At 30.6% G+C, this 12,310-nt stretch overlaps 1 protein-coding gene across 3 annotated transcripts in view; it reads right to left on the reverse strand.

Annotated features, from left to right (window-relative positions):
• Nucleotides 1–1,276: 1,276 nt before the first annotated feature.
• LOC106465851 (anion exchange protein 3-like) overlaps nucleotides 1,277–12,310 on the reverse strand; it is a 22,766-nt gene continuing 11,732 nt past the window's right edge. Inside the window, exons 6-10 of one of the 3 annotated variants that reach the window (XM_022393807.1) lie at nucleotides 10,653–10,906; nucleotides 8,058–8,227; nucleotides 4,868–5,038; nucleotides 2,652–2,723; nucleotides 1,277–2,504 (exon numbers count right to left, since the gene is read on the reverse strand). In XM_022393807.1, coding sequence (XP_022249515.1) covers nucleotides 2,655–2,723; nucleotides 4,868–5,038; nucleotides 8,058–8,227; nucleotides 10,653–10,906 — 664 coding nt within the window. In that variant the 3' untranslated portion in view covers nucleotides 1,277–2,504; nucleotides 2,652–2,654. Of the gene's footprint in view, nucleotides 2,724–4,867; nucleotides 5,039–8,057; nucleotides 8,228–10,652; nucleotides 10,907–12,310 lie in introns of all 3 variants that reach the window. The other 2 variants (XM_022393808.1, XM_013926093.2) reach the window with 2 other exon arrangements.

The raw sequence follows: 12,310 nt of genomic DNA on the forward strand, positions 1-12,310 counted from the left end.
GACATTTACTATGATTTCGTTGTCAGGAAATGCTAGGAAAAAAAAACAAATAAATTTATATTTTAGGATTAGAGAATTTGTTAAATTTGGCATTTTTAACTATACTTTCCTTTTCGAATCATCTTTAAGCACTAAAATAATTTCAAGAAATAAGTATTTAAATAAAATTTTGTACTTAGATCAGAAATTATATAATACTTTAGTCTTTAATGAAAGCTATTCAGTGGTTAATTTTTTGTACAAATTTTCAAACAGTTTCAGTTGCATATTGGGGGAATCAAATGTAATGAGGAGTCTTTCCTACATTCTATGTTCTGTAAAATACTGGGATATTTACAGTTAAGGTTATATTTTTTAACTTTCACTCCAATGCTTTTGTAAAATATTTTCAGCCATGAATGATTTCTATTTTGTTATTACAGGATGCTGTATTTCAAGTTGCAACACTATATGTGGTGCAACTACTTAACCAAAGAAATAATATTAGATAATCAGTGTGTCAAAAAGTAATTTGTTTCTATGTAACAAGGTTGGAAAGTTTACGACTCAAGGAGAAGGTTTCAATTCCTTTTGAGCAAGTAGGTAACATCTGACTCAAGGATAAAGTTTCAACTTCATTAGACCAAGTAGACTGAAAGCATGAATCAGGAAGGCCTTCCTTTCTTACTCATATAAAAATCTGTTTTGAAATAATAAAGCCTACATTTAACTTTTACAATACATTTATACTTTTGTAAGGTGTTAAGAGGACAACATTAAGAAGAAGGGTGAACAGAAGACATGTAACTATTGATGCTGACGAGTTGGTTGAGATTGGAGACAGAAACCCGACTCACAACGAATGTGTGACCTCTGCATATGGCTGCAATTGTAGTGCTGCACAAATTATAAAGAGAGAGAGGAGAAGACTTAACTTGCACACACAGTTATGGATAAAGAAGTCACTATCAATGAGATTTTAAATAGACTACTTCACGTAAAACCAGTCAACTTGAAAAGAAACGAGGTAAAAATAAACAAAGAAATCTTGCAAGGAAACATGTCTGCTATTAGTGAAGAACACACTGTTGCCATCTGTTGACTGAGAATTGAATAAAAGTAGAGGTGAAAAATTGAACAAATTGCAAAATTCTCAATGCACAAATTATCAATGTGTCCCATCCACTTCCAAAATGTATATAAATGGATTTTTGTCTTCTAAAAACTTTTAGTAATTTACATACCTTTTAAAAAAGTTATTTTTTTCTTTTAAATGAACGTTTCTTATCATTACATCTTTTATTGATTTCAAAAACATTTGCACACTACTATTCTTGAACCCAAGTTCCTTTTTCTACACTCTACTTTTAACTCAGTGATGAATATAGCTATATAAAGCTTTTGACACATTCAAAAATTCTTTCACCTTCAGAGACAATATATTGTGTGACAAGAGTTTAACTGCATGATGCTCGTTTTATTCACTTTCAAAGTGTTGTCACAAAAAGTTACGTTTAGAAATGCCTTTTACAGTAGTAAAACTAATGTTTCTATACCAAGTTTATATCTAAAAGGAAAGAATTTTTAATAGACATAACTTTAAACATTTATGCCTTCTTGAATAAAACATAATTTATGAAATATTACAGTTACCGAATACATAATAATAATATTATAATCATATATCTACTAAGATACGTATCAATTCCTTGGCTCAAAACAAATAAAGACTTTCTGATAATGGTATCAGTTGAGCCAAAGACAGTTTTCTGATTAATATATGTCAATATTTGATATACAACTGTTGAAAGATTTGAAGGTATTTAAGTTTTGGGGTTGGTTCTTATAAAGAATCTGTTAAATAAAGATTTTTGGCCCAACAATATATTCCAGTGTTGGAAGATCCTGAATCCTTAGAGCTTAATGATAATATCTGATGAGGAAACTGAATCAGGGATATTCTGAGTATTATCATGATCTATTTGGAGAGATTCTACGACAGCCTGGATCACAGATAATAGTAAACTTTTAACCAAAAGGATATTCAACAAATGCCATATAAATGTCCCATAATTACCTGAATCATGATAAGGTCTATCTATTAATGAGAGGGGTCATAATGCAGTTTGAAGTCAGTGGTAACAACATTCACATTTTCTGAATAAATACACTAAAATACCTGGACAACATTCATAATATCACCAAAACCAATACAATAAAACATTTTGCAAAGTTCACCATTAGTGATATATATTGTAAACAACACGTATATCCCTATACTATAATGTCAAACTTATCTAGTTCAAATGCCTTGTACAATTACTTGTAGAAAATATATAATCTTGACACCACTGTTCCATTTACATACACACAAACACGAGACGAACAGTCTCAAAAATGTTTTTCCTTGACAAAATATTCCAGTCTTTCATAATTATCACAGACCTCATACAAAATGGTGATACTAAATATCCTTACTTTTAATACAAGCTCATCTTTTTGATAATGCACACAACTTGATTGTGCTTTTATGGCAATATCTGCTGATAAAAGTCTGGTTCATCTTCAACTTCTTTGTCAACTTCCTCTCCATCTAACTGAAACATACAGACACAATGGAATGGTTACTGTAAAAACTAATAAAGAACGTTACATTAACGACAGTGATACACCTTTTATGGCAATATCTGCTGATAAAAGTCTGGTTCATCTTCAACTTCTTTGTCAACTTCCTCTCCATCTAACTGAAACATACAGACACAATGGAATGGTTACTGTAAAAACTAATAAAGAACGTTACATTAACGACAGTGATACACCTTTTAAACCACAATTATTTATTACTGTTAAACAAGGATATTTTGATGATGATAAAAAAAAATTTGGTTGAAACATGTAACAAAATATCCTTGTTTTACAGTAATAAATAATTGTGGTTTAAAAGGTTTATCACTTTTATTAATTAAATGGCACAAGATACGTGATGGTTGTTTTACCAATTTGACAAAACCTTACTTACCCATCTTTCTGGTGTTTCGTAACACGGTAAAGAGTAAAACAAAACTGTTTAATTTTCTACTTATAATTTTCAAAAGAAAAAAAAAAAGAAATACAATTAAGTTATGAAATTTAGTCAAGGTATGATTACTTTGAGTGAAATGTGCACTCGATAACCATAAGTTAATTTGAGTTATTAAAAAGTGACTTACTAGCAACTGCTAGTGGGTTGACCCTATATAGCTAATTAGGTAGAGCTTTTATTTTATGTGAAAGAAATCCCAGGTTCACACTCATGGGTGACACAACAATAACTCTTCTTATTTATTTCGTTGACACTTGTTTACACATTACGCCCACATAAAAAAAAACTGATGAAAAGCATACACCATGGATAACCATGAGAAATATTCATGCATTTTGATACGTTAAGCTCACGTAAGAAAAAAGAACTGATGACAAACACATCACAGTTGGATAACATTGAGAAATAAACTAATTTATTTAGGATTAGGTCAAGTTTGTGATACACAAAACAAATTCATACATCCAATATACAGTTTAAATGTAAAATTAAACCTTACAGCATGCTTTTTAGACAAGTTTAAAGGAAGAAAACAAGCTCTTTATGATTAATAGTTTTAAAGGTATGCTAATTAGATACACGGAATATTGTACTACTGTTAACAAAATATTTTTAATCCAAACATAATGCTACAATAAGAGAGTAAACATCCATAAATGAAATCTGAACAGCCATATACATCATGTATATTAAAAATATAATATGATTTTCAAAATGTACAGTGTTTCTTAGACTGTCTCGTAATATTTGAATTTCTTTCTTTTGTATAATTTTTAACTGATTGTGGGCTTATTGACACAATTGTCCATAAGCGTAGCAGGCTGTCCCAACGATTCGTACTAGTGACAGTCTGTCTCAATAATCTATACTTGTAACAGGCTGTCCCAATAATTTATACTTGTAACAGGCTGTCCCAATAATCTATACTTGTAACAGGCTGTCCCAATAATTTATACTTGTAATAGAATAATCTATATCTATATTAGACTATAACCCAATAATCTATACTTGTAGCAGGCTGTCCCAATAATTTATACTTGTAACATGCTGTCCCAATAATTTATACTAGTAACAGGCTGTCACAATAATTTATACTTGTAATAGAATATCCCAATAATTTATATCTATATTAGACTATAACCCAATAATCTATACTTGTAACAGGCTGTCCCAATAATTTATACTTGTAATAGAATATCCCAATAATCTATATTTATATTAGACTATAACCCAACAATCTATATTTGTAACAGGCTGTCCCAATAATTTATACTTGTAATAGAATATCCCAATAATCTATATTTATATTAGACTATAACCCAACAATCTATACTTGTAACAGGCTGTCCCAATAATTTATACTAGTAACAGTCTGTCTCAATAATCTATACTTGTAAAAGGCTGTCACAATAATTTATACTTGTAATAGAATATCCCAATAATCTATATTTATATTAGACTATAACCCAATAATCTATATTTGTAACAGGCTGTCCCAATAATCTATACTTGTAATAGAATATCCCAATAATCTATATCTATATTAGACTATAACCCAGCAATCTATACTTGTAACAGGCTGTCCCAATAATTTATACTTGTAATAGAATATCCCAATAATCTATACTTGTAACAGGCTGTCCCAATAATTTATACTTGTAAATTATTGGGACAGCCTGTTACAAATATATATTATTGGGATATTCTACTATATTTATATTAGACTAGCCTAATAAACCTTTAGTGATCCAAGGTGTTTACTTATTTCAAAAATACTCTAACTTTTAAAACATAGCTGGTACTTACTGCATGAAGTTCCCTCTCAGTGAAACAACATTTTAACTGCAGCCTGACAGGCACCATCATAAGGAGTACAAAAGGAAAGGCTAATGCAGCTTCTGTTGATTTAACAGTCCAAAGGATGACAAGACATACAAGCTGTATTAACGTGTACATATTCATCTTCCATGTTCGAACCTGAAATCAATCCAAAGGATAAACAAACATGTAAGCTGTATATATATTCACCTTCCATGTTTGAACTTGAAATTAATGGAAGTACAATCTATTTGATTCTGAGTGAATGATAAGCTGACAAAAGAAATAAAACACAACTATGTTTTTATCTTTTCATAATTGACTCTTTAGTATCTTATTCTCTCTCAAGTCAATTGTTTTCGACCTTACTCTTATCTTATTCTTCTATTTCACTCAAATACTGAACCTTTATCTCACTTATGATAAAAAAATTTGAGAATTACCCCTTTCACTGCAGTTGGGACGTATACTTCCCAGTGATCCCATCCCCCTCATACTTTGATTGGGACAAAGGTTGCCCATCATTATTCAAAACTGCAACGCGTTACGTATGGGAGTAAAATGAGTGTGAAAGTATTTATTGCTATCCCACTTAATGTTGATATATGGTTTCCCTCAATGTTTTCCACTCAGTCCTTCAGTAACCAACAAGATGCCTAAGCAGAATGTATGACAACTCTGTGCCTGCATCGCTAGAGCAGTGAGTTGTAACCCTAATCACTACGTAAATACTGCTTGATGCAACTGACTCAGACAGCTTAGAAGATAGTGAAAGTGAGTCAAGTAGTCTTCAAATGCATGATGATGAAAAGGCAACGGTACAAAAGGATGTTAGCTCTCCATCTAGTGATGACAGTAAAGATGACGAACCGCGACCCAGTAGAAGAAGGAATAAATAGTGTCGACAATGGGAAACATTTGTCGCAGTCACAGTGTGAGGGGGTGGGAGCACTGCGAAATATATATATGTCCCAGCCACAGTGAATGGGTTAAAGATGCTTTTTGTTATTTTATTTTTCAAAGAAACAAGATAAAAAAGTTTCATGCAGTCAAATCAACCTTTGGAAAATTCCAAAATCTTATTACATTAATTTGCATTAAATGTAGTTCTAAAATAAAGATAAAATACAACAAAATAACCAGCAAAACATTTAATTACTTTTTCACTTTCACAACGGGCTCAGTTGAATCAGCCAAATGTATGAACCTAAATTGACCTTTTTGGTTCCATAACATAATTTATATTTTCTGTATCTCCACAATATTTTGCAAGCTTTCAGAAAACATTGAGTTGTTTGTTTTGTGTGTGAGAGTCTACAGTAAGTGAAAAATAATTTTCATGTTAAGATTAAAAAATACTTTTTTTGCATCTGACAATTGTCAAATTTCATTTGCATAATCTTTAAACCATCCTAAATAAATGTCAAACTTTTTTCCATTAAAACTTTATATTTTATGTTATTTTTTCTACCCTAACTTTACACGAGGTTGGTCAATTTGACCGACTTCATAACCACCATAAAAAATATGAAATAAATATAAATAACTCTTTTTTCATTCTGAAATGACTTTAAATCCTAATATGAAACTACATTTGTTTACCTTCAATGTCTTTAAACTCGTAACAGTATACATCTGTTTATATTTAAATTTTACTGTTTTATTGTCCTTTGAACAGTATCTAACTAATATTTATGAAATACAAGTTGCAAGTCACGTGGCAAACATGTAGCTCACATTACCCTATCAATTACATAATGCATGGGCTATTCATGAGTATACCTCATGAAAAATTATTTTATTTATTTATTTTACCTAATTCAACCTAAAAGTTTCTAATTTTTACCTTTTAGTTACTTTTATAACAACAGATAAAGTAAAATCAGAAATAAAGTACTTATCTGGGTCTTCTTTCTTTTTGCTATCAACTGTCGATGACACTTAACCCTACTTTTTTATACTAATGGTACTACTGCACTAAATTTATTTAATTAAGTAATACACCAAAGAACACAGAACAATAACACATAAAATGCAGACAATATTCAATAACTATCATAATTTTTCTGGCTTTCTAACTATGCAATAAAGGTCATTAAAAATTCAGCTAAACTTATTGATGTGTTTCCCATGGGAATAAAGTTTCAACTGGAAATGAAATAGACAATTCTCTGTACAAAATACAACATGATATAATATGTCATTTGATAGATCAAAACTTTAGCTTTATATTTGTTATAAATAATTTAGTATTAAATGTCAAAAAGAAATACTGGCAATTTGTGAAAGAAAGGATGTGAAAGGTGAGCATGGCAAGAGGGGGTCTAATTTTCTATTTTATGGCTAGGTAACAAAATAAGATTGAAGGCTATAAAAAGTATGCTTTGCCCAAGTGATAACTATATTATATTGAGCAATTTACATTAAATTTTGTAATTTTTGAAGGAGTGGTAAATAAATTAGAGAAGAGGAGATACCTAGAGAGCAAATGTCACAATTTTTTACTAGGGTGAAATTGAGGATTTAAAAAAATATTTTCTTATAAATTTAAGATATTAAAACTTATATAATATTAAACTTTGATTTATTAACTATGTTTTTATGCCAAGTTTGTTCATATACCATAATAATAAAGTAGTTTAATTAAATTTTTAATGTAATTCAATAAAACCATGTGACATGCACATAAAAAGATGTCCATATAGAAAGTTATTCTAACTCAATTTCCAAACAAAATATTGTGGTAAAGGATTATTTTTCTCAAGTGTAAACATCTTTTATTTGTTTGTACAATATTTCGCTGTTAACAAATGCTCTGTATGTGGTAGACCTTACCTTACAAACATAAGGTACAACACGATGGATTTTCACTGTTAACAAACGTCTGTTTGTTGTAGAACTTACCTTACAAACATAAGGTACAACACGATGGAGTTTCACTGTTAACAAACGTCTGTTTGTTGTAGAACTTACCTTACAAACATAAGGTACAACACGATGGAGTTTCACTGTTAACAAACGTCTGTTTGTTGTAGAACTTACCTTACAAACATAAGGTACAACATGATTGTGTTTCACTGTTAACAAATGCTCTGTTTGTTGTAGAACTTACCTTACAAACATAAGGTACAACACGAGTGTTTCACTGTTAACAAACACTCTGTTTTGTAGAACTTACCCTACGAACATAAGGTACTGCAGGATGGTGTTTCACTGGCATAAAAAGCAGCTGAATTCTCTCAAAAAGTTGAATTCCACTCATGGATGAAATTCCCATGTACAGAAAAACTCCAAACAAAACGGCTACAGGAACCTTCCTGAGAAGAGGAGCCATCAGAACTGACAAGCCTAGAAGGAACCAGAAAGATCATATCTATTTTTTTTTCTTATAGAAGTTTTAACAAACAGTGCAGTAATATTGTTATACATGAAATCTCAGAACAATTTTGTGATCTAAGGACTGCCTATATGTTTTGCAAAGTGACTTTAAGATAATATTCAACAATAAAGAGAGAAACACGTTCCCTTTAACTCTATGCACGTGGGCTTGGTCATTTTGACCAACCTTGTAAACTTGAAACTATACATTCTATAACTCTGATTGTAGTATATGTACCTTCAAGAAATTTGGCATACTTTTAGTTAACATTACAAGTCTGTTGTACCTAAAAAATCAGATTTAAAAAAAAACAACAAAATTTTTATTAAAGATTTGTCTGATTGTAGTATATGTACCTTCAAGAAATTTGGCATACTTTTAGTTAACATTACAAGTCTGTTGTACCTAAAAAATCAGATTTAAAAAAAAACAACAAAATTTTTATTAAAGATTTGTCTGTGAACTTATGAACCTTTACCGAGTCAGTCTGAGTGAAAGGTGAGTTTCATATTACAAATAAAAATATTTTTCATTTCACAGTTTTCATATTTCAACAGCATAACCTCTGGAACCTCCTAAATGAACATCATTCACTTTTTTTTAAGGAAATTTTTATATATTATCTGTTATTTTCTCTACCCTAATGCTAACTATAGCTAAATTAGTAATGTAGGGTAAAATGAAAAGTTGGAAAATACAAAATCAATGTTGAAAAGACTACATACTGTAACAGACAATTACGCTTACCTTATCTAACAGAGAAAGCTATTAGCCTTTCACATCAGTTTTCATTCAGTTTATTGCTTTACATGTGTAGTTAAGCTATCTCAGAGTGCATAAAAAAATCATTAAAGACAGCAGGAAAGCATAATGTAAACAAACAATCATGTTACATTCATACTATGATAAGTCTTGTAGTTGCCACAACGTACAATATTAAATATTGTGTCAAGTTTTCTTATCTAACCTAATTAACCTCTTAATTTTTACATTTTAGCTAGTTTCATCAAAATACATATAACAATGAATAAAATATATGCATAAAAACAAGAAATTTAGCACTTATGTTTGAACTCTGGTCTTTTGCCATCAAAATACAGCATTTTAAACCTACCTTTTTTTTTATGACAGTTTAGGTTGCCTATAAAATAATTCAGATTTATTTCAAATATGCATTTTAGAACAAAAAAAACTAGGCTAAAATAATTGTTAGCTGCTTGAGGTGAGAACCATGATCACAAACAATGATACTGAGGCTAAATATGAAAATAATGAGAATAAAAAATCTCGTAAAGAAAACCTGTTCTTTCTACTGAATGTAAATAATCCAATGTCAGAGGGAATTACTGACATTCTTTAACACAGAATGATACAGTAAGGCATGTCATATGGACTTAACATTTTATTTTCTGGCTTGTAAATATCTACAGTGTGTGTAGTTAAACACACAGAAAATCATATAAATAATAGTAAGAAAATCTAAGATGGGTTAATCGCAGGACAAGTGCATTATAGAGAAGTCATGACTAAAATTTACTTAATATTTCATTTTAAAATTAAGAATTAAAACTTAGATGATATAAAAATTCGAATTATAAGTAACATTTTGATGTGAAGTTTATTAATAGACATTGCTAACAAAATCATTTTAATTAAAGTTTGAATGTAACTCTGTACCGAGTTAACATGTAACATGCTCTTTGATCTTCTACTGCTTATAACTAACCAAGAAACTCATATTTAAACAACAAAAAATACTTGTATTAGTGAGAAAACGGCTTGAAACAAGTTATACATTTTCCTCATAGTTTAATGGCAGATTTATCACAAACATACAAATTACAGACTCTTTTTTTTTTCTATACATCAAAAAACAGGACAGCAAGTGAATATTTCTGAATGTCATTTATTTGCCTCAAAGTATTCTTTCATGGTACATGCAGTAAGAAACAGTGTAAATGAAAATAGAATACAAAAGACTATATCATAAGTTTTTTTTTTGTAGTTCACCTTTATGACTTTTCTCAGCTTAATTTCTCTGATAGAAACACTTCAGCACACATTTGAAACATTTGGGTGTATGTATCTACTTCAATTTTTGGAAAGAGCTCCAAGAGATCAAATATTATTTCAACACAATTTTTATGATTGAGTTGAAGTATAGGGTGTCCAAAAAGTCTGGAACCATAGGCACTTCAACAAATTTTAGAGAATGTGTTTCACGTGATGTTCTTGTAATTAGAAATAAGTCTGGATTAATAGTAGTATTAACTCTACCTTCTCATGCTTTGACAGTGCCATAATCAGTCGCATATCACAAATCAACTATGGTTCAGGCTTTTCAGATACTCTGTACAAGTCTAAATTAATAACACCAAGACTACTTTAACCTACCAATCAGAAGAGAGACTGTTAGATTTGTTAATCTCTGCTCCTTCACTTCAATAACATGAGGCATGTCTCCTGGGGCATGAGTTCTACTCATCACAGTCAGACTGGCCACGTGAGAAACTGACCGCACAGTGGCAGCACAAATCCATGGACCTCCTAAAATGGCACATGCTAATTCCATGTAACTGATTAACATCAGATCTAAGTGGAATCCAGAACCTTTCTTCAGTTTCCTTTCTTTTTTGTTGATAATTAACCTGTTGGATTTAGATAATGACATGCAATTTAAAAAACAAAACAAATTACAAAGCTTGTAAAAAAATGGGATAAAATATTTTCTCTGTTCTTTTCAGTAGCAAAAAACTTTACTACAAACACAACCTAATAGTGGCTTAATACTAGACAAAATATGATACACAGTTTTTAATTTATTGATGAAAAACTAATATAAAGCAGCATAATAATAAAGACAAACCCTATCTGAAAATTGTGTTCTTAAACAAATATTACTGTTAATATCACAAAGTGGTTTTAGTGACGAATTAACATCAAACCATGTTATTGAAGAAAAAACTGGTTGAAGGTTTTACTACTAACATACTATAGCACTAAGGTTGTATACACTGTTGGTTTTGATACTGAAAAATTGGTTTTGCACTACAATTTGTACAATGTATTCCAGACATCATGTAAAATCATTGCTGATGAATGTAATGTGTGAACGTTGATGAAAGAGGGTTATTTTAAAGTCAGGTCATCTTTTGCAGGTACACTTATGATTTTTTTACTGTGTATTTTTTTCTAGGAGATGCTGGTAGCTGACCATTACATCACAAGCACTAGCCATCCCTACTTTTGAACATAAGACTTGATGGAAAGCAACTAGTCAAAAGACCCTATCACAAATTCTTGGGCTACTCTTATCTGACCGAGTAGTGGGATTCAACCATCACCTTTATAAGTACCTATGGTCCCAAATTATACAGTGAGATTTTCTATTACTTGAGTAAGGAAGCACATTATGCTAATATAATAATAGGTAGGCAGCCTGATTGGGACATGAATAACCTCTTACTGTGATCTGGAAGTTCTACAGATCACAGATCAACAATAATGTAATATAGCAGTCTGAATGGGACATGAATAACCTCTTACTGTGATCTGAAAGTTCTATAGATCACATATCAACATTAATGTGATATAGCAGTCTGAATGGGATATGAATAACCTCTTACTGTGATCTGGAAGTTCTATAGATCACAGATCAACAGTAATATAGCAACCTGAATGGGACATGAATAACCTCTTACTGTGATTGGAAGTTCTATAGATCACATATCAACATTAATGTAATATAGCAGTCTGAATGGGACATGAATAACCTCTTACTGTGATTGGAAGTTCTATAGATCACAGATCAACAATAATGTAATATAGCAGTCTGAATGGGACATGAATAACCCTCTTACTGTGATTGGAAGTTCTATAGATCACATATCAACATTAATGTAATATAGCAGTCTGAATGGGATATGAATAACCTCTTACTGTGATCTGGAAGTTCTATAGATCACAGATCAACAGTAATATAGCAACCTGAATGGGATATGAATAATCTCTTACTGTGGTTAGAGTTCTATTGATCATAGATCAACAGTAAT

This window comes from Limulus polyphemus, unplaced genomic scaffold (assembly GCF_000517525.1).
Source record: "Limulus polyphemus unplaced genomic scaffold, Limulus_polyphemus-2.1.2 Scaffold2072, whole genome shotgun sequence".
Lineage (NCBI taxonomy): Eukaryota > Metazoa > Arthropoda > Merostomata > Xiphosura > Limulidae > Limulus > Limulus polyphemus.